General features: G+C 40.6%; 2 protein-coding genes across 3 annotated transcripts in view; both read left to right on the top strand.

Moving 5' to 3' along the window:
• TARS3 (threonyl-tRNA synthetase 3) overlaps window positions 1–6,873 on the top strand; it is a 70,188-nt gene extending 63,315 nt beyond the window's left edge. The window contains exons 16-19 of the mRNA XM_072737107.1: window positions 1,375–1,479; window positions 3,606–3,678; window positions 4,625–4,739; window positions 6,059–6,873. Coding sequence (XP_072593208.1) covers window positions 1,375–1,479; window positions 3,606–3,678; window positions 4,625–4,739; window positions 6,059–6,207 — 442 coding nt within the window. The 3' untranslated portion in view covers window positions 6,208–6,873. The remainder of the gene's footprint in view (window positions 1–1,374; window positions 1,480–3,605; window positions 3,679–4,624; window positions 4,740–6,058) is intronic.
• Window positions 6,874–8,709: 1,836 nt separating this feature from the next.
• TM2D3 (TM2 domain containing 3) lies at window positions 8,710–21,397 on the top strand. Of its 2 annotated transcripts, XM_072737108.1 has the most exons (6): window positions 8,714–8,847; window positions 9,311–9,403; window positions 11,317–11,474; window positions 16,873–17,047; window positions 19,122–19,197; window positions 21,091–21,397. In XM_072737108.1, the coding sequence occupies exons 1-6, from the start codon at window positions 8,757–8,759 to the stop codon at window positions 21,254–21,256; spliced, it is 759 nt and encodes a 252-aa protein (XP_072593209.1). In that variant the 5' UTR covers window positions 8,714–8,756; the 3' UTR covers window positions 21,257–21,397. The 2 variants fall into 2 exon arrangements, with proteins under 2 accessions (XP_072593211.1, XP_072593209.1); XM_072737110.1 differs by lacking the exon at window positions 9,311–9,403 and having other exon boundaries at window positions 8,710–8,847.
• Window positions 21,398–23,227: the final 1,830 nt, after the last annotated feature.

Raw genomic sequence — 23,227 nt, forward strand, 5'->3', positions numbered from 1 at the left:
CCCCTGTGTTTATTGCAGCATTCTTTACAATAGCCAAACTATGAAAGCAGCACAATTGTACATCCCACTAGACAATGGACAAGGAACAATGATTACTTATATTTCTTTTTCTTCAACTGCCCCCTGGGCCCCTTGTCCATTGTCTGTGGGAATGGGGGGGTGATTAACTTTTAAACACATATGTATAAATGTGTCTATATATAGTGTACATATATATAGTAAACAAATATATGTAAAATGGCATTCAACTTAACTATGGCAGTGCAAATTTTTTAAAATTTCATTTTATATTTTATAAATAACAATCATCTCATGATTCATCTTTAGCATTTATGAGAAAATCAGAATTTATAATCTTTTTTTAAGATTTATTTATTGATGGGCAGCCTGGGTGGCTCAGCGGTTTAGTGTCACCTTCAGCCCGGGGCGTGATCCTGGAGACCTGGGATCGAGTCCCACATCGGGCTCTCTGCATGGAGTCTGCTTCTCCCTCTGCCTGTGTCTCCGCCTCTCTCTCTCTCTCTCTCTCATGAATAAATTTTTTTAAAAAAGATTTATTTAGTGGGACACCTGGGTCGCTCAGCAGTTGGGCATCTGCCTTTGGCTCAGGGTGTGGTCCTGCGTCTGAGGATAGAGTCCCGCATCGGGCTTCCTGTGAGGAGCCTGCTTCTCTCCCTCTATGTCTCTGCCTCTCTCTTTGTGTGTCTCATAAATAAATAAATAAAATGAAAAAAAAATAAAAGATTTTAAAAGTTATTTTAGAGAGAGAGTGTGTGTGGTGGAGGTGGTGCAGCGGGAGAGGAAGAGAGAGATTTCAAGCAGCATCCCCCCTGAGCACAGAGCCTGACACAGGGTTCCATCCCAGGACCCTGAGATCATGAACTCAGCCAAAAACCAAGAGTCAGTCACTCAACCAACTGTGTCACCCAAGCTCCCTGAGAAAATGAGAATTTAGAAACAGAAATCCATTTTCCGTATTTCTTCAATGTCTTCAACAATTGTTCCAACATGGTACTGGTGGAGTAAGCCATAGTTCAAAATAAAGTTAATTTAAAAAAATTACAATTTGCAAGATCGCCTGTCAACATTAGTAAACTGATCATAGCCAGTAGTTTAGAATAAAAGATAATCAGTAGACTTATAATAGAAATAGTGCTCTAATATTACCTTGCTTTTTCCTACATAATGTATTTCATTTCCATTTGGTTCATGTTATTATTTCTAATACATGGCACAGTTTATACTTAAAAATGATTTTTGAGGAATTCGTTGTTTTTCCTAGTTCAGGAAAATAACTTTTAAATAGAAGGTAAGAAGATACAGTAATTATTGAATCTTAAGAGAATACATAAATGTGTAATTTTCATTTTTTAGTAAGGATGGAGACGATAAGAGGAACCCTGTGATCATTCATCGAGCCATTTTGGGGTCAGTGGAAAGAATGATAGCCATCCTTTCAGAAAACTATGGGGGGAAATGGTAAGTGATATGGAAAAGAAAAACTGTATGTCTGTTATTTTGAAATGTCATGTCTAACAAGAGAGGATCACTGTGAAAAAATTGGTGGCTCCTGCCTTATAATAGCAAGTATCCAAACAGCAAGTAATCTATTCTTGTTGAAGCTGCCAGATCAGGAACCCAAAACAAAGAAGACAAAAGCAGTGTGACATAAAATTGTATCATTTGCCTTTTGGGGGAAAAAGGCAAGAACTGAAGAGTTATCTTTTCACCTATTTCAAGCCCTTTAAAGATCTAGTTGTGTCTGGTGACCCTGAGAGTACCGTTCCACCACTTGCTGTATGGCCACCCTTCCTTCAACCCGTGTTGTTCACTTAATGGGGGTGCCCAATCAGCGTTGGGAGAAAAACATGTAAACCTGCTTCACACATGGCTTTGAACAGTGCTTTGGCACAAACCTAATGAGGACAGCGACAATAGCCTAGTGCTACTTAGGGAAGAAGTATAGAAGAGAAATGCCATCAAGTACAGGAATTTGAGTACATCTCCTAGTCCTCTTCCCCTGAAAGGAAAAATGGCCAAACCTATGGAGTTTCAGTGATTCCTGGGTCCTGTTACTGCTTTGGCCACAAGGTCAGAGACCTAGAAGTAATTAGGTTGGAAAACAGATAATAAGTGAATTTGCAGGAGAGAAATGTGAATAATTACTCAGAATGGGCCATGAGGGTGGTGTCGCCCACCCAAAACCCTTAGTGTGGGGTGTTTTTAAATATTCAAACTCAGGAGGACCAGTTCTGTGGTTCCCATCAGCTTCACTCTTTCCGTAGTGACTGTTCAGTGGTTCATGAACAAAGGAGCCACCCAGGGATATGGGCTCAACAACACAGACCTCCCTGAGTTCCATCTGTCTGTGCCTCTTCCAAGGCCTCAATCTGCCATCAGTAGTGATCAATCCTGGTCCCTCATGAGGAACCAAAATCCTGGGGAAGAGTTAGCTTCTTGGGTCCTTTTCATCATACAAGGGCCATGACTTGTCCTTGCTGGAAAAGAGGTCAACTCTAGAATCTGCTTAGCTCTTCTTTTCTCCCATGTCTCTGTCTACAGCACCATATATATACTTACTGAGTCTGGACACTCAGAAACACAATAAGGCTTCTGACCATGGAAATAATTTTTTTAGCAAAAGAAGTAAGGCACTGAGCTGATATTGTGGGATCCACTAATACTACTGTGTCCCCAGAAGCAACTGGCCTTACTGGCAGTCAGGGCACCAGCTGGCAGATGATATATTTTGTGATGGTGTGTCCTATGCCATATGAAAGTGCTGCAGACCAGCAACCACTGGTCTGTGACATCTTTGTCTCCCATCTCATTTTGAAGAAATTGATCACACCAGTTCACATGCACTTGTGTGCATGTGTAGGTTTCATTCTGTAAAATTTTAGCACTTGTGTACCCACCACCAGTCAAGACATAGGACAGTTATGTTGCTTATGAGGATTCCTCGTGCTGCCATTTTATTGTCACATACCTCCTACCCCATCTCCATCATCATCCTTGGACAGGCACTCACCTGTTCTCCCATCTTCATAATTTCATCATTTCAAGAATGTAACATACATGGAATCACACAGTATGCAGCTATGTGGGATTGGCTTTAATCCCTCAATGGAATTCCCTTGATATCCATCCAACTGGTTTCAAGTCTCAGTAGTTGGTTCTCTTTTATCGCTGTTGGTGTTCCATGGTGTGGATGCACCAGTTTGATCTTCCATTGAAGGACATTCAGAGTGTTTCCAGCTGCTATGAAAATTAGCAGGAAGGTTTCTGGGTGAACATGTTTTCATTTCTCTGGGTTAAATGCCTGGAGTTCAATTACCCAGTGGTATTGATAAGTGATGTGTAGCCCTTCCACCCAGCAGCTGACTTGTTCTTCCCTTCTTTTCCCCATAAACCCCAGCTTCCTCTTTTGTCTACTCTGTTGCTTTTTAGCTCTCAATATGATTTGGTTTACATCAACACCACCCTGTCGAATCTGATCTTTTGTGAAGTCTTACTTTAAACCAAATATTTGGTTACTTTTTAGATCACATAATAAAGTGATCATCATTAGATTTTGAAAATATGTATTTTTACATATTTTTCAGGCCTTTCTGGCTGTCTCCTCGTCAGGTAATGGTCATCCCTGTGGGGCCAACTTGTGAAAAATATGCACTTCAGGTAAAAAAGAGACAAGAAAGTACATAATAATCTTGACATGTAGTCTGTGAAGATTTTGACTCGGAATGTTATTTGTGCCTTAAAATATTGCATCACTAATACATTACTTTAGCAGCCTGCATTTTCAGTAATTGAGAGTAACATCCAAATCATGTCTGTGTATTTGGATCAGAACTATTTTGCTTCTTAATGTTTTTGAGAAATTGGGATTTTTAAAATAAGATTTTATTTATTCATGAGAGACACAGAGAGAGCCAGAGACACAGGCAGAGGAGAAGCAGGCTCCATGCAGGGAGCCCAATGTGGGACTCGATCCCGGAACTCCAAGATCATGCCCTGAGCCAAAGGCATGCTCAACCGCTGAGCCACCCAGGTGTCCCCAGAAATCTGTATTTTCAAATATCTCATATTTAAGTTATTTTTTCCCACATGGCTCTGTTAAGGAAGAATATTTGTCTATTGCAGTGTAACAGATACCTCCAAGACTTAGCAGCCTGAGACAACAAACATTTATTATGTCATGGTTTCTGTGACTCAGAATCTGGGAGCAGTGGCGAGGTGATTCTGGCTCAGGGCCCCTAAGAGGCTCTAGTTGTGCTGCTGGCCTCTCAGGGCTACCTCCTTGGGGATCACTCACATTACGGTTGGAGGCCCCAGTTGTGCACCATGTGGGATTTTTCAGGGGTTCCTTGAATATCCTTCCAACACGGCAACTGGTGTCCCCAGAGGGAGTGATGTTAAAGACATAGAAGCTATAGTCTTTTAGCTTAATCTCGGAAGTGACGCGCCATCACTTCTGCCCTGCTCTGTAGTCACACAGAGCCACTGGTACAGTGGGAAGGAAATGACACAAGCTGTGAATACAAAAGGCAAGGACCCTGTGGGTCATCTCAGAGGCTGGCTCCCATAAATACTGTGATTGTAAAAGTGTCTCATTTTCTTGTAGGTATCCAGTGCATTTTTTGAAGAAGGATTCATGGCTGATGTTGACTTAGATCACAGCTGTACACTAAATAAGAAAATACGAAATGCGCAGCTGGCTCAGTATAATTTTATTTTGGGTAACTTAAGTTTGTATTTTCTCAAATGCTTGTTTTCTTCCACTTTAATTCCAAAAACCAAAATGGTATAACTGTATGAATATACTGTAAACTACATGAGTATGATATAACTATGTGAATGGTAAAACTACATGAATATGGTATAATTATGTGATTATGACAATTTGTTTGTTACCTGTACACAAAGACCAGTCCATGGTGTTCCTGGTTAATTGTTCATAAATACTCTTTGTTATTTGCTGGAAGAAGAGTTATAAAATCTCACATGAATCCTGTGGTATAGTATCACTAGCAGTAGTTAATATCTTAAACCAACAATGAAAAAATGTGAAAATGATTTTCTCAGAATTATGCTCTTTATATTTCAGCCACGTGACAGGTCTCAAATATTCTCCCTTGCTTTTCTGATTTATTATAAATCTTGGGGATTAAGCTAATGAGTTGGAAAGATTCCAAATTTAAAGTGATCAAAAGAAAATTTAAGTGAAAAAGTGTCCTTAAGGGATATAAGTACTTAGATGCAGCATCTAAAATTTTGACTTTAAAATGATTCGGAAATCAAGAGAAACTGATACTGGATGCTTCCAGGCATGATATTATTATCTCCAGTATGTTGAGTGATTCTGTAGAAGGTAAAATAAATATGTATAGGATTGTAGTATCAGCAATTTGTCATTGAAAGCATTTACGTAGTAGATATTGTGATGTTTTAATCAGGCTCCTTCTGGTGACAGAACCCTCGCATTAACTTAGACAAAAATGGAATTTATTGGAAGGGTAATGGAGAATTTCATGACATGGAATGTGGAATTAAATAGTAAAATCATTGGGAGAGCAACTGGAACAAACTGCTTAACTCTTATCCAGACTGTTTCTCCTAATTTCTGGGCCCTACTTTGCTCTGGTTCTTTGCTCTTCTTGAATATCTACTTTATTCCTTTTACTTGGTGACCAGTTTCTTCCTTCTACATGGCAAGAAACAAGTCTGCAGATTGCTGCATCATCCCACAGGAAGGGGCGCTAGAGAGAAACATTTTACCTACATTCCAGAAAATTCTGGTTGTCTGGCAGGGGAAGGGTCTTTAAGATCTCCCTGCTCCAATTTGTACTCCAAGACTATAGTATGTGTTCTTGCAAGTGGACAATAAGGAGGGGGGATCTAATCCTTTTCTCAAGAAACTTACTATCAGAGGATGACTTCATGGTCATTAGATTAATACTGAAGAAGAACTCAATAAGACATGTATCATATGACTGTCGACTTAATATTTAACACATCATTTATTTAAAATATGTTTAATACCCTTTCTTTTCTGCAGTGGTTGGAGAAAAGGAAAAGACAAATAATGCTGTAAATGTTCGAACAAGAGACAACAAAATTCATGGAGAGATTTCTGTAACATCTGCCATTCATAAGTTGAAGAATCTCAAGAAATCACGTATACTAAATGCTGAGGAGGACTTCTGAAGTTTTCCTTGTACTTGGCTTCTGTGTAACCTTGTTTTGACTCCTAAAAACGCATTTTTCTTAATTATCACTATTATTCTAAGAACTTTTGACTCACTGATGGGTACAGTGAGAAAGGAGACAATGGATAAGTAGTTAATATAAAAAGTTTAGCTCATTAATGTGTCCAGGAACAATGCGAGGGTGAGCTTGGGAAATTTTTAATTTCCCAAATGCCTTGAGAGATTTATGTGGGAAAATGTTATTTATTGAAAGAGGGAAATACTAGGATATGAAAATTAGGAGAGGTTATTGCTGAGATTGTTGGTTTCAAAAGATAGGCTCCAAATAAAAACCTGCAAAGCTTTTTTTAAATATAAGGGAAAATCTTATTTTCTAGGACAGTACCTCTCAGGTATTTTTATGGTTGTTTTACTGAAGTTCACACTGAAAGAAACTTTATCTCAAAAATTGGAATCATCACTTAATTTGTTTTACCCAACAACCACTGAAGCAGCAGCTAGTACTAAATATTGGATTACTGATAAAAGACTCAGAACCTCAAATTCAGTGTTGTGGAATATACTGGTTGTTTGCAGTGTAGGTTAAGAGTTTCTGTTTAATGCTTCTAATTGCCAACTGAGTCTTGCTCATTTGTAGAAAAAATAAATTCCTAGATAAAATGCAGTGTGCAGTGTTTCCAGTATTTCAGCTATGGGGTTTATAACACAGTAGGTTGCTCCGCTAGAGTTAAACTACTTTTTTCATGAGATGACATTCTCCTGAATGTCAACTCTGTTAACCTTAGAAATAAAACTTTCCATTATTTTACCAGCAAAAATGGATTCATTCGGGAATAGCAGATAATTATAATTTGAGACATGTAAGCTACCACAAAACCATAGACAATCTGAAGCACAAAGGAGAGAGGGCTGCTCTTTATAAAGGGCGTAAGTGGGTAGTTGGGAAGGGCTGTAATAAACCAAATGTCCACTGGAGTAAGCTGGGAGTTGAAGTGTAGTGGCTTTTCATTGGCTGGGTTGAGACAATTTCTCATTGGTTGGACTGTTGCTGGGCAAAAAGAAAAATCTTTCTTCCTCTTGCTGGGGTAGTAAAGCATAGGCTCTTCCTTTTGGAAATGCAAGGTGCCTGCAGTACAAGTCTATATAGTTCTTTAGAAGCGGTAGGGCATGAGAGCTCCCCCTTCTGGCCTCCTGGCTCCATCTTTTTTTTTTTTTTTTCCCCCGGGGCTCCGTCTTAAATGAAGTTTCCTTTATTCAGTTTTGCAATTCAAATGGATTTCTGATTTTAACTGAGAGTTATACCTCACTGCTCAGAGCTGATTTGAAAGAGCTTTATGCCAGTAGAGAATTTAGCTACCAATCAAGAAGTATTTATTGTGTGTTTATTTGGCTAGGTGTTCTGGAATTCAAAATAAATTTAAGACATGCTCTCTCAACATCTATTATTTTAGCATCCTGAACAGTTAGTAAACAAAACTGTACTATAGATCAGACCTGTATAGTCCTCAAAGGTGCAAATTTTGTGATACAATTTTTAAGGTAATATTTATTGAGGTCTTACTGTGTGCCAGACACCATTCAGTATATTCTTTTCATTCATCAAAACTGCAAGTGAAGGAGTTGGGGAGTCAGAAGGCCTCAAAAAGAATCTTGTGGCAAGTGGGTGGGAAGGGGGAACGCAGGTCAACAACACAGGACAAAGTATGCTCTGACAAAAACAGATGCAGAGGCCTGGGGTGCAGCTCCCCTCTGCAAGACTGGCCTTCTCCAGGGAAGGGCCCATGCTTTACACCCCGCCTTTCACATCCCGAGGTTCTTGTCTCAGAACTTCTGGACCTGAATACTTGCCAGGTACACTTACTGTCCTCTCTCTCCGTCTCAGAGGAACGAACTTTCAGGAAGTAATGCATGTCTTTAAGGGGTTGGCTAGTGGTGAAACCCACAGCTGGCCACAGAGAGATGCTAGCTGGGCACTGATCAGGTCAGCAACGCAGGGAAGGTCCTGCCTACCACAGCTTGGGGGGCGGGGGGAGGTCACTTCCCTTACCGGGTGTGTGCCACAGTTTCATCTGTAAATAAATACCTTTTCAGTATGCAACCAAGTACATAATCAACACCTTCGCAGAGTACCGAGCACATGGCAGTTTTTAACCTCTGAACATATATACCGAGCCATACCTACAGATGATGGCCACCTTCCCCAATCTGCCCGCCTCTGACTGCAGCCTCTGCAAGTGTGAATTTCAGCCCCAGGTGACCGTTCCCAGGCGCTAGTCATGGAGAGAGAAGTGATGCACTTCGTCGAACGGCCGTGGGGCACACTTGGGAACCGAACCACCTCCACCGCAGCCGCAAGGAGCCGGGCGAGCGCGACGCCGTAGAACCCACGCGGAGCCGCCTGCGCCTGCGCCTGCGCCCTCGGGCTCCCCGGGGACGCGCCCGCCCCCGCCCCCGCCCCTGCGGCGTGCGCCGGCGCCCGCCCCCTCCTAGCCCCGCCCCTCTGCCTAGCCCCGCCTCACGGCCCGGAAGTGCGCGCGCGCCGGCGACATGGCGGCCGCGGCGGTTCCGTTGCGGACCTTGCGCCGCCTATGCCGCGTGCTGCTGTTCCTCTCCCAGTTCTACATCTTGTCCGGCGGGGGTGAGTTAAAGGCCGGGGTCCCCGCGGGGCCGGGCGGAGCGGCAGCGAGGCCCCCGGGAGCGGCGGGAGGCGTCCGCGCCAGGCCGGCGGGCGCAGGGCGGAGGCTGAGTGCCGGGCGGCGGGTCGCTGCAGCGGGTCTGGGGAGTGCCGGCCCTCGGCTCCGCGGCGGCCCCTCCTCCCAGGGGTCCCGGAGCCTCCCAGCTCGGCCGAGGAGCCCTCGGGCGGGGGACCGAGGGCTCGGCTCTCGGCGTGGGAGACGGACCTGGAGCCCGGTACCACGCCTGGTTCCCTCGTTGCCTGTCGACCGAAATCGGTGTCGACCCCATTAGCGGGTCTTTGATTTTTCTGGACAATCAAGCTGTAAGGTTTTCACGAACAGCTATTGGTCTGGGGTGAGCCTTGTGTCTTAACCACACAAAGCTAGGTTTTCATATCCCAGGATAACATGTTTCTCTAATTGTAGGATCCTTAAATTTAGAGCAGTCGCAGCCGCTCGCTCAGTCAATAAAGGATCCGGGCCCAACACGTACTTTCACAGTAGTTCCCAGGGCAGCAGGTACTAGACATTTTTTATTCTAGTAAATGTGGAAATTTATATCTAGTGGTTGCTTTCTTATTTTTTTTTTTTAGATAAAATAACTTTCCTTTTTTTTTTTTGAAATTTTTATTTTAGGTTATGTGAACTAAAGACGGATGTTTTCTGTAGACTGTCTTGATATTGCAGTACCGTTTGAGATTCTGATCTCATCTCTTTTTCCACTTGCACATTCCTCATTTCGACCTCTCTATTTTTCCACCTCATTCATCAAGATCACTTTCAACCAGTGCTTCTCTCCCTTCAGAAAATTTCTTTTTCTTCATAAGCCCCATTCCTGATATTGGACCTGAAAGGCTCCTCCCAAGGCTGTGTGAAATGGATCACAGAGGGATTAAGACCTGGAGTCTAGGTCTGGTTGAGCTACTGGGAGCTTGAGCAAACTATTCACCCCTTCAGCATCACTTTCCTCACGTGAAAGTGGTGAAGCTGGTCTGGCCTTCTAAAGTCAGTTGGGCTGTGTGATTTCTAAAGGTTCAACTTCAACCACAACAGTGATCGGAATAAAAGAAAAGAAAAATGGTATTTCATAGAATTGCCCACATAATCCAGTGACTTAAAGTAAGACCAGTTTATTATTTATTTTTTAAGATTTTATTTATTTATTCATGAGAGACGGAGGCAGAGACACAGGCAGAGGGAGAAGCAAACTCCCTGTGGGGAGCCCAGTGCAGGACTCCATCCCAGGATTCCAGGATCACTTCCTGAGCCAAAGGCAGATGCTCAACCACTGAGCCACCCAGGTGCCCCAGGACCAGTTTTAAATGAGTCTTAAAGTGTTTTGCTAAACAGAACCTTTGTGTCTATAGTTCATCCTTGTAGAGTTCCATTATTTCAAAGAATTGAAACTGGCAGAGGTGTTTTATGGGTTGTTACTTGGATGTAAAGACTACTACAAGACAGGAGCATACTTGAGTTTAAAACACAAATTATAGAGAAAGCACAAGAATTTTCTATTCTTTGGATTTTTTGGTAAAGCTTTATTTACTTATTTATTTGAGAGAGAGAGGGAGAGGGAGAAGCAGGCTCCCCGCTGAGCAGGGAGCCTGAGGTGAGGCTGTATCCCAGAACCCTGAGATCATGACCTGAGCTGAAGGCAGCCGCTTAACTGACTGAGCCACCAGGTGCCCCTCTTTTGGATGTTTTTGAAAGCCTCACAACCTCCCCCAGAATACATGGAATTAATCCTGTCAGTGGATAAAAATATATGGTACTCCTGGCAAGGTTGGCCGGGAAAAGAATTGCAACCCATATGAACGTAGAGAACTATGTTGAACTTTGGTAGTATGAAACTGTAAATGTTACTAGAGAATTGTGGCTTATTGAGGTACCAGTGTGGAATAATGACAACATTTTCTAAAGTTGGTACCCTGTTGTACTGATTGATAGCCTGGGTAGACGGCCAGGGTCCTAATTTCCAAATCAGTGAGTGCAGATGAAAAGAATATCAGATTAGAAACAGATTTGAGTCTTGGTTCTAGTTTTGTCCCTCCCTCTGTGATCATGAACAAACCCTACCACCTCTATGCCTGAATTTTTCATCTTGTTTCAGAGTAGATTTTTTTTGAAGCCCCAACTTAGCCTAGCTTTGTGTGTACATTGTATGTACATAAGTACCTTTGAATTTCATGCTCATTTTGTGGGGAATGATTAAATGCTTTATACCACGCTTTTGAACTCTTGGGCCAGGTCACACAGCTTGGTGGCAGAACCTTGCTTTAATTGCAGGTGTCTCTGACTCCCACTCTGTCATTTTCCACTCCAGTGTAGTATTTCATCGCTAGCCATCATGCCCCTTAGCCTCAGGAAATTGTTTTCTTCTGCGATGCTGATCAATATTATATGAGAGTAAGCTTCTCTCTTACTTTTCACAGAAAGTACTGATATTCCACCTTATGTGATGAAGTGTCCAAGTAATGGTTTGTGTAGCCGACTTCCTGCAGACTGTGTAGAATGTAAGACAAATTTCTCCTGTGTCTATGGGAAGCCCGTCACCTTTGACTGCACCGTCAAACCTTCTGTTACCTGTGTTGTAAGTACTGCCACTTACGTATTTCAGGTGAACTCACTGTAAACCTCAAGCTCTAAGTACAGTTTAGACTTGAAAGTGGGGGAAATCATGAAAGAAGGTGCTCTGCTTCTACAAGTAATATTTTAGGAACAAAGACAACCTGGATCAGAAAACTGAAACTTTTCATATGCAAGTGAAATTTGGTCACAGGGGCTCAGATGACAGTTTCCTGACAAATTAAATTGGAGCAATGATCAGACTCCTTACAGGAAGTCAGAAATAGAAGAGGCTCAAGTGTACTGTTGCCTATTAGACATGACCATGTTACAAACATCACACATATATTCTCTCTCCTGATATTTTGACAGACGGGAAGGGGCCTAGAAAGGCTTACATAGTTGGTATTCAATAGAGTGCTCTATGGATACCTGGTTCCAAGCTACTTGAATCCAGCTGCTGTTAGAATCACTTCTGGACAGGGCATCTGGGTGGCTCAGTGGTTGAACATCTGCTTTCTGCTCAGGCTGTGATCTCAGGGTCCTGGAATCAAGTCCCGCATCAGACTTCCCACAAGGAGCCTGCTTCTCCCTCTGCCTATGTCTCTGCCTTTCTCTCTATGTCTCTCTCATGATTAAATAAATACAATCTTTAAAAAAAAAAAAAAATATCACTCCTGAAGACAGCCCCAGACCTTCTGAATGTGAATAGGTCAGGGAGACTCAGGTACTTGAATTTTTTAACAACTGGACCAGGTAAATGATTGCACACTCCCTTGTTTGGGGCTGCTATCTGGGTGAGGTGAAGAGTAGAAATGAATAATGAGGTAGTGTTCTACTCTTGGCCCTGCCATAACTAGCTTTCTGACTGACTTATTGATCTGTTTCTTGTTAAATGAGGGAAATGAGCACATGGACCCAGAACACCTTTTTTCTAAAGTGTTTTCATGGAACCCTGCTTTGGGAAAGTGGTCAAAGAGGAAAAAACAGATTCTCTACCATGTCGTCTCTTGCAGATCTCTTTTGACCTGATGGCCCTAGCATTTCTGTCACTTGAACAGGATACCTTCCCTCTCCGTCCTTTGGAACTTGGTTTGTAGAGGGCTAGATTAGAAAGTTTCTTCCACCCCTACATTCTTTCTGTAATTTTCCTTGTGAAGTCTAGTATCAGAGAGGGAGCGAAAGGGAAGTAAGAGTTTGTTCTGTCAGTATCTGAATTTAGTTTTCATAAACTTAAGTATTGCCATTTTAAAAATTGTATCAGCACACTGGAAAATCCAGTGTAAGTGCCGGATAGTCTTCATGACTGCCCTTGAGTTATTAGTCTTTGTTGCTGAATCTTTTTTTTTTTTTAATTTTTTTATTTTATTTTATTATTTATGATAGTCACAGAGAGAGAGAGAGAGGCAGAGACATAGGCAGAGGGAGAAGCAGGCTCCATGAACCGGGAGCCTGATGTGGGATTCGATCCTGGGTCTCCAGGATCGTGCCCTGGGCCAAAGGCAGGCGCCAAACCGCTGCGCCACCCAGGGATCCCTTTGTTGCTGAATCTTAAATACTTTATTGTCCCTAATTACCTAAGGGTGAAATGTATTTATTTGAAGGCTTTTAAAAATTTTCTCTCTACCTGAAACTAATGTAACTGTGTGTCAATTATACTCCAATGAAAAAGTTTTAAAAAAATATTATTTCATGGGCCTGATAGGAGGTATTTATTTAAAAAGGGGAAAACTGACATCCAGTTTCTGAACTCCTGTGTCATGGTTCCTGGTGCTGTCCTCACCCCCTGGCTGAGATGTGTCTTGGGTGGGATTTTTTTCTCTCCTTCTCCTCCAGGAGCTTTCATATTGCCTGCCTCCTCTTTTGGCCAGTAACCGTAAGTCCTGAACAAGTTGCCCTGTTCTCAGGTGCAGGACCTGAAGTCTAGCCTGAGAGAGCCTGATGGTCTGTTTCTCAAAGTGGAGAGCAGTGAATACATGAACTGGCTGCCGAGAGACATGGTTCTAAGATTGCTGTCACCAGGCGAGCCAGGGCAAGTCATGGGTATTTTCCTTATTTGTTTTATGAAGATCTGTAGGGTCCCTTCTAGGTAAAAAAAAGTTACCATTTCAGGAAGGAATAATCCATGACCATCACATGCAGGCACACAAATGCTTGTTTATCTCTCATTTGCGTGTGTGTGCACACACAGATGCCTCCCTGCTCCCTCTTATTTTGAACTTAATGGCAAAAAATGAACTCTTTTATCCTCCAGACATGCTGAGCAGGGATTTACCGGCTAAGGGACTCTCACCTGGATTCCTTTATAGAAATAAATGTAAAAATCCTGTAACACCTGTTATATCAGATAGTTCCTATTCCAGTTACAATGGTAACTGTCAAGCCAGTGGACGTCTGCTGAATTGTGCTCGTCAGAAATGTTTTTGCATTACTTGGAGAAGCTGTCAGACTGCTAGTGTATCTGAAGCAGGTATAATTTCTTTCAATGGGTTATGGGTTCTTAAGTAATGACAACTTTCACAGAGGGAAAGCGGATAGATCTTTTTACTATGGATAAGCTTTTGAAGGGGTCCGTACTTCTCCAGAGAGAAGATGGATTCAGTCAGTGCTGGGAATGCCTGGGTCGCTCTGGGTAAAAAAGTGGAATCCCTCACTTGTCCACAATAAACCCAGAGAGATCAGGGATTTAATGTGATACAATGAAGCCTTGAGGTAGTAGAGAAAGCTTGATTGTTTTTGCTATAATCTCAAAGTAGGAAGTATTTTTCTACATAAGAAATGAAATTTAGAGGGCAGCCCGGGTGGCTCAGTGGTTTAGCGCCTGCCTTCGGCCCAGGGCGTGACCCTGGAGTCCCAGGATCGAGTCCCACATCAGGCTTCCTGGATGGAGCCTGCTTCTCCCTCTGCCTGTGTCTCTGCCTCTTTCTCTGTGTCTCTCCTGAGTAAATAAATAAAATATCAAAAAAAAAAAAACCCATAACTTTAAAAAAGAAAAAGAAATGAAATTTAGAAGCCATAAAAGAATTGATATCTTTGGCAGCCCCGGTGGTGCAGCGGTTTAGCGCCGCCTGCAGCCCAGGGTGTGATCCTGGAGACCCGATCGAGTCCCACATCGGGTTTCCTGCATGGAGCCTGGAGCCTGCTTCACCCTCTGCCTGTGTCTCTGCCTCTCTGTCTCTCTCTGTGTGTCTCTATGAATAAATAAAATCTTAAAAAAAAAAAAAAAAAAGAATTGCTATCTTTGACTACTAAAAATATCCCAAAAAAGCATAAAGGCAAAAAATCAATGGCAAACTAGGAAAAAGTATTTCTAACACCTGTGACAAATAATGCACTAATGTCTGTAGTATGTAAAGATTTCCTAAAAGCAATAAGAAAAAGATGACAGTGCTATAGAAAAAATAGTATGAGGACTTAAGTAGATGATGGTTCATAGGAAAGGAAATACAAATGGGCTTTCAACATATGAGAAAATGTTGAATTTTTCTCATAATTAAATACAAACGATGTGTTTTTAAACCTTTCAGGTTGGTAAAGAAATAAAGCTTGTTGTGACACTCTGAGTTCCTGAGGACATAAGGGACACTCCTGTCTTTTTTTTTTTTTTTAATTTTTTTTTTTTTAATTTTTATTTATTTATGATAGTCACAGAGAGAGAGAGAGAGAGAGAGGCAGAGACACAGGCGGAGGGAGAAGCAGGCTCCATGCACCGGGAGCCTGATGTGGGATTCGATCCCGGGTCTCCAGGATCGCGCCCTGGGCCAAAGGCAGGCGCCAAACCGCTGCGCCACCCAGGGATCCCGACACTCCTGTCTTGTTAGTGGGTGGGCAGATTGGTCAGCCTTTTGTAGGCAGTTGTCACATATGTGAAACTTACAGATGTATATATCTTTTGATCCAGCAGTTGCAAATCTAGCAATTTATCTTACAGATGCTGTACATAGATGCAAATAAATACACCTGTGGATATTCTTAGCTTCATTGTTCACCTGGACAGAAGATTTAAAATAAGCTTAATGTCCAAGAGAAAACTGTTTATGATCCACTATGAAATGAAATAAAAAGCAGCTATTAGAAAGAAGTAGGCAGCTCTTTGAGATACTTACTGATAGCTACAGAATTCAATGAAAAATACCAGTGGGAAAGTTAAGTTTAAAAAAAAAAAAAAAGGTTATATATCTGACATAAACGTCCTCACGCATAGAATAGATTCCCTGGAAGGCCAGAGGCTAAGCAGGGCTTGCTGTCAGGGAGGCAGTGGCTGCTGAGGGCCAGACCTGGAGCGGTTTCCCCTTCCCTTCTGTCACACCTAGGAATCTACCACATTCACAGCTTACCTCGTTTTAAAAAACATTTGGTAACTGTGCATTATCAGTGTATTGCCAGAGATATGCAGATGTTTCAAACAATTTTGCCTAAATAGTACCTTAGCCAGTTTGGATGCTATTCATAAATGCAGTTTTGCATTGATCAAAAAAACTAGTAAATTATTACTTCCAAAGGAGATTGACCATTTAAAAATGATTTTGAAAAATATGTATACAGTATAATATCAAGTGGGGAAAAAAGGATACAAATAGCTTTCAGTATAATTGCACTTACATCTATATTATAGGAATTAAAAATTAAAGATTAAAAGTAGTTCTCTTGGGAGAGGTTACAGGTTTTTTACTGTAATTTCCAAAGGTGCAGCACACAAAGTGATGTGCTGGTCTTACAAGCAGAAAACAAAATGATGATTTTTTAATTGAAGTGAAAAAAATCTACAGCCTTAAAAGCTTAGTGCCAACCAGAATACTTGCTGAGTCTCTACCTGTGGTTCTTTCAAAGGGGAGAGTGATTGTCTGGGCCACCCGTTAGTTGATTATACTAAGTGGAGGTGTGAGTAGCCTGGAGGTCTTAGAGATATTTGGGAAGATTTGAGACTTAGCAGCCAGTCAGTGTGTTGTACTTGTAGGAGCATCAAATAGGGGTTGGGGAACATGGGTCCTGCACATAACTAGCAGCTCAGCAGACCTTGAACAGATGTACTCATATGTCTTTCCAGCTCCCTGTGACTCTGTGGTTTGATAAAATAAATTTTCCTTTTTTTTTTTTTTTGGTATTACAAAAATACCTATGCTCATTATGAAAAATTTAGCCAAGTGAAAGTGACAAAATATGTCCTGGAATAACCTTTGTTATTTTGATGTAAATTTATGTAGATTTTTTTCCTTAGGCATATATTTTGGGGTATATATTTTTATGATTATGGGATCATACCACATACATTTATTTTGCATACATATTGGTTTGGTACCTATATTTCTGCCACTTTCTGCTAGTTTTATTCACCAGTCTTTTAGAAGCTTTGTGCCTTGTATTTTTATTGATGTATTAATGAACTATTATGATTGATTCATTCTGTGTCCTTTGGCATGCAGGATCAAGACTTCAAATCCCAAAAGAACTTCATCATCAACATGACTTGCAGGTTTTGCTGGCAGCTTCCAGAAACTGATTATGAGTGTTCCAATTCTACCAGCTGCATGACAGTGTCTTGTCCCCGGCAGCGTTACACTGCCAATTGCACAGTGCGGGACCACATTCATTGCTTGGGTAAGTTGGAGTTCAAGGAAATTCGTGAGCAAAATACTTTCCTTTAAGCTTACATTATGGAACTTTAATAAGCAATTTGAGAATTAAATTTAAATTGTTAATATTTTTATTTGAGAGAGAGAGAGAGAGAGATCGTGCATGAGCAGGGAAAGGCAGAGGGGGAAGGGAGAGAGAATCTGAAGTAGACTCCACATGGAGCCCATTGTGGGGCTAAATCCCAGGACCCTGAGATCATGACCTGAATCGAAACCAAGTCAGACACTTAACTGACTGAACCACCCAGGCACCCTAAATTTAAATTGTTTAATCAGAAACATTTATTAGCATTTTTTAGTTACACCAAACCTCATTAATAAACTCAGTGGTGACAGATGGTAGCTACGCTTGTGGCCAGCATAACATATGGTTGTTGAGTTACTGTCTTGTATATCTGAAGTTAATATAACATTGTGTGCCAACTAAAAAATAAAGAAAACTCAGTGAACTAAAAAAAAATCGAGAAAATTTGCAGTTCTCTTATCTTTTAAGATGTAATATTTAATAAAACAAGGAAAAATGTATAAGATATAAAGCATAAAGTATAGTAATAACATTTCACCCAATTACCAAGTAAAACAATCTAATGCCATCAGAACTACCTGAGTGCTTTTTCTGTACCTGGTTGCCCTACTTTCTCTGGAGAGGTAACTGCCTTTATGAATTTTCTCATCTCACTTGTTTTCTTTGCATTATATATAGTTCTATCAAATGTAAGTAATAAAACATAGTATGATATATCATTTAGTAATGCATATTTTAGACTTAATAGTCTATTTATGGTCTTGTACTTTTATTTTTTCCTCTCAACATTATGGCTCTGAGATGATCCATGTGTCTTATTTTTTTACTTCTGTATAATAAGCCATCGTAGGATTGTATCATAGTTTGTCCATTTTATGGATTTTGATTATATATAGTTTTTTGTTCTCACAGATGGTGCTGCTATTAAAGTTTCTGTACCTGTCTCCTGGTTGCACATTTGCAGGCGTGTATCTAGCATGTATTAGTATACTCTTCTAGCATGTATTATTTTCCAAAATGCCTCTAACAATTTACATTCCCACCATTGGTACATAAATATTGTGGATTTACATGCTCTCCAATTCTTATTATTCATAAATGTCTTTAAGGATTTCCAGAAATTCTTTTATATTTGGGATCATAACCTTTTGGTGTCCCTAAAATCTAAAATCTCATATTTTAACTACTCCCCTCCCGCCACATTTTTGGGGTATCTTTTGGATAGAACTTGAATTTTTTTTTTAACAAGTCTTTCATAGCCTTTTGGAAGTTTGGCCTTTCACACAAACAGGTTAAGTAGGAATTGGTTTTGGTGTATAGTTTGAAGTTGATTCAGGTTTATGTTTTTTTCCCACATGGATACCATTTGTCTTTGGGCTCTTCTGGGGCAACCCGTGTGTGCCCTGTGTCCCACAGGAAGTGTTTCTATGTGGGCGCAGCTCTCTTTTTTCCCTGTTGCTTGATTTATCTGTTTTTTTTTTTTTTTTTTTTTAAGATTTTATTTATTTATTCATGAAAGACAGAGAGAGAGGCAGAGACACAGGCAGAGAGAGAAGCAGGCTCCATGCAGGGAGCCCGATGTGGGACTCAATCCCGGGACTCCAGGATCACGCCCTGAGCCGAAGGCAGGTGCTAAACCACTGAGCCACCCAGGTGTCCTGACTTATCTGTTTGATAAACAAGACCACACTGCCATATTTGCTCTAAACTTTGCCTGAACCTTGATAGCTTCACATACTTTAAGACTGTAACCCTTACTTAACTGATTTAAGCATTAAATGTATGCTTATAGATGGTAAGGACTTTATTTTTACCATTCTTACTTACCTAACTGATTTAAGCATTAAATGTATGCTTATAGATGGTAAGGACTTTATTTTTACCATTCACTGCACCAAACTTTAATTATCGTAGGGAGAGTTGACTTTTAGATTTTAAATTACAAAGCCATTAGTATCTGTGTAAGAATATTTATATCCATGTTTCTATGTAGAATGTTTTCCCTTTTTTTAAGGTAACCGTACTTTTCCAAAAATGCTGTACTGCAACTGGACTGGAGGTTATAAGTGGTCTACTGCTCTGGCTCTGAGGTAAGCTTGACTACTGATAAGTTAGGATGCCATTTGAATTTTATTGGGATCAGTGGAATCTTCCATACATTGAGCTTAGCTAAGTTCCTCCTCCTTTTGAATTCTTTCACATGTGTTAGGTAGGCCCTAGAAAACGTAGCTGTAAGGAATTATTTAGATGATCAGACAAGTATTTAGTGGAAATTCATGGCAGGATGTTTGCTTTTCTCCCTGGGATGTCTGCACATTCTAGAGATGCCTTACTGAGCCATGATTATAGATCATTCGAATCAGTCAGAGTTTCCCATCCTGAGTGTAAGTGTAAAGTGCTATATACTATTTAAAATAGGTAGATTTATGATTTGTAGTTTTTTTTTTAGTAGTTTTCTCCTTTATTATAAAAACTAATAAATACTCAATACTAAAAACTGGAAAAATTGAAATAAAACATTAAAGATCACCTCCAATTCCACCATCCAGAAATAATTGTGGACTTACAATTTTAACATAAAAATGTGCTTGAATTTGTTAAACTTTTCAACAGTTTGAGGGAAAAACTTTAATTTTTGTCATCATCCCCCACCAAGAGGGAAGGACAGGTGAGATGCTGGTTAAACAGTTCTAATTAAAAAGTTGGGGCATCTACAGTGGAAGGTTTAGGCTAGAGCCTGAGACCCTGTGGCCTGCAATGTAAGGTGGGCAGGGTTTCTCCCCTTCATCACTGTTGACATTCAGGCCAAATAATTCTTTGTTGTGGGACCAGTAGGGTGTGCACAGTAGAGTGGTTAGCAGTGCCTATGGACCAGATGCCAGTAGCACTCTAAGGTGTGATAATCAAGAATGTCTTCAGGTACTGCCAAGTTGCCCAATGTGCACCACTGCTTAGGGTTTGGGCTGGGGAGAGCCAGAGCCTGCCTGGCAGAAAGGCACAACTGGAGAATAAAAGAATAGTCCAAGATAGAAAATTCAGTATAACAAAAATGAGATTTGATAACTGGCCAACGTCTTTGTCAGCAGTGGTTCAAATTAGAATGAACAACGAACTTTTTTTTTTTTTTTTTTAATAACCTCTTTATTTTGGAATAACTTGAAACTTACAGAAAAGCTACAAAGATCATTCCTGTATACGTGCCACCCACTTTCCCCTAGATTGTTAGCATCTGGAGTTAACATACTACATCCAACAGCTTGACTTTTAAAAAGAATAGTTTTCATTTCGAAGTGCAACACAGTTTTTTTCAGAATATTCACTTCACAGTTGGCTTCACAGTACTCCAGCGTGGGGAGGTGGGAATACAGACAAAACGGGGCGACCACATAATATTTGGAGCTGAAAGGGTACTCTTCTGTTCACTCTTTTATTTGTTTTGAAATTTTCCATAATAATAAGCTTAAAAGAAGTACAATGAGAGGTGATCTGGATATTGTTAGATCTTAGAATTTGAAAGAACCTCAAAAGTAATTTATTCTTAACACTCCATTTTTGGGGACGAGTGTGACAGGAGTTCAGATGACTTGATCTGGGACAACCAAGTGTTGGTGGGCTGCCTCCCAACCCTACCTCCTGACTCCGTGTTTGTGTGCTTTTTGTTGGACTGGCTCCCGCTTTTTTCTCCTGCATGTGCCATTTTGAAGACTGCAGGCAACAAGGTGGATTACTTTAAAAGAGGAACATTAGATTTCAGCACAGCTGAAAAATTGTGCATTTACTTTTGATATTTAAACAGTCTTCTTGCCCATGATTATGTGGTGTCATGGATTTGTGAAATAGTCATTTGTGTCCTTGTGAAGCTTTGTGATCCTTTTGAGGCCCTTTCACCCTACTTGACTTAATACCAGTGTCGAGCCACATCTGGCTGCAGCTTGGGGGTGGCTGATGGCCTCCCCCATCCCATAATCTGTTTGTTCTTGCAGCATCACTCTCGGTGGGTTTGGGGCTGACCGTTTCTACCTGGGCCAGTGGCGGGAAGGCCTCGGCAAGCTCTTCAGCTTTGGTGGCCTGGGGATATGGACACTGATAGATGTCTTGCTGATTGGTGTTGGCTACGTGGGACCAGCAGATGGCTCTTTGTACATTTAGCTGTGGTTACATGCTTCAGAGAGGAGCTCTCTGCCTATAGGAATTGATGTGCTGTGAGTAATGTATTTGTATGTTTTTAATGTACAGCATCTGTACTTTGCCTGCCTTGATGAAGGTAAAATAAAAAAACACTGAACCATGTTTATCTGGAATTTGTCTTTATTTGCCTGAAATCAATTTTTTTTCTGTGAAAAAATTTAAGCTTTTACTCAACATCACTTCTTGGCCTTTTGGCTAAGATCAAGTGTAAAAAATGTGAATTTCCTTAAACTAGAACAAATGCTCCAGGATTGAAAATCTGCTTAATTCCTATGACTTTAGTTTTAGATTAAGTCAGTATGTCACTTGGATCTCCAGTCTTGAAAAGCTTTTCAGTCATGATTGCAGAAAGTGGAATGTGTTTTCATTCTTTAGCTAGATAAAAGTTATCTACCTAAACTTCATCTGCAAGTTTTGCAGTGTACTATCTATGTAGGCTGGGCTTTATTTATGACCTGCTGGAAGCAAACTGCAGAACTTTTATAAGTAGTTGCTGTGGTTCGAATTTTGTTAGTAACATATTTGCAAAAGTACTGAAAAATTAATAAAATTACAAGTTACTTTAAATAGGTTGATCTGTTTTCTGTATTAAGATGGAATCTTTAGTAATCATAACAACTGTTGGTGTAAAATGTTTATTTTTCAGAGCCTTACTCCATTTCAACAGATATGTTCATAATTGGCTGATTCATTGACACACAGTGGAACTCTTAAACAGTGTTACAATGTGATAAATATTTTTGAGTCTTTATAAATCTATTGTAGGCCCTTTAGTGGAAAGAAAAGTTATTTCAAGTGCATTTTATTTATGGTTTTCTTTGAAACATTAAAAAATTCTTAGCATTTTTCCTTCCAAATTGGAGTATCTGAGTATTATGTTTTAAACATCTGTGTTAATAGCTGCAAGGCTTAACCAGCCAACAGATTCAGAAGCCATAAACTATCTTTCAGCATATCTCCATAAATCTCATGGAAAAACATCTTTTCTTCACAAGATTATTAATTATAGTTTACCTATAAACTGCAGGGGAATTGAACCACTTTGGTGTGATAACCTGCCAGTTAAGAATGGGCTTCTTTTGAAGCTCAGAATCTCTTCTCAGATTTTTTTTTTAAAGATTTTTAAGATTTTTAAAATTTATTTATTCATGAGAGACAAAGGCAGGGACATAGGCAGAGGGAGAAGCAGGCTCCCTGTGGGGAGACTGATGTGGGACTCGATCCCAGGACCCCAGGATCATGCCCTGAGCCTAACTAAGGTAGATGCTCAACCACTGAGCCACCCAGGTGCTCCTCTTGTGCTCAGGTTTTGAAGCAAAAATCTCTTGGTCTAGTTGAGTAACAGTTCCAGCCCTGATCACTAGGTGGTACATTTCCATTATGTTTGTAAGAAGCTGCTGAGATTAACTGGTTCTTCCTAGGAACATGAGCATAGGCACAGAGCATGGGCAGTGCTTCCACATGGGAATAGCCCAGAATGCATGGACCTTTCTTTTCTAGGACAAACACACTTTCATCCATCCTGGGTACATGAGACTCTTGGTCAAGCCAATATTTCTTTAGTAGGGTTGTGTTCCTACAAGGAAGCAGCTCCTTTGCTAACTATATAAAAATTTCCCCTGAATCCCCTCCATAGTTAGCTCTATGCAGAAGAGACTCTCCAACATTTCCCTGTTGAGCCTGCCCATGAGGAGCCAGGGAAGTAATGGGAATCACTGGCTGTACATAGTGCTCATAGAGGAAGTAGGTATCAACTGCTTTGACAGTTGAACATCATTATGGCTTTCGGGCCTGAGTTCAGGAACAAAGTTCCAATGTTTGAAAGGTGAAAACTTAAAAAAAAAAAAAAAAAGTGAAAACTTAAAGATTCAGAATCCATGAAAGGAGATGTATAAATGAAATTATCCTCAAATCCTGAGAAACTTAGAAGGA

The sequence above is a fragment of the Vulpes vulpes genome, chromosome 14 (genome assembly GCF_048418805.1).
Source record: "Vulpes vulpes isolate BD-2025 chromosome 14, VulVul3, whole genome shotgun sequence".
Taxonomy (NCBI): domain Eukaryota; kingdom Metazoa; phylum Chordata; class Mammalia; order Carnivora; family Canidae; genus Vulpes; species Vulpes vulpes.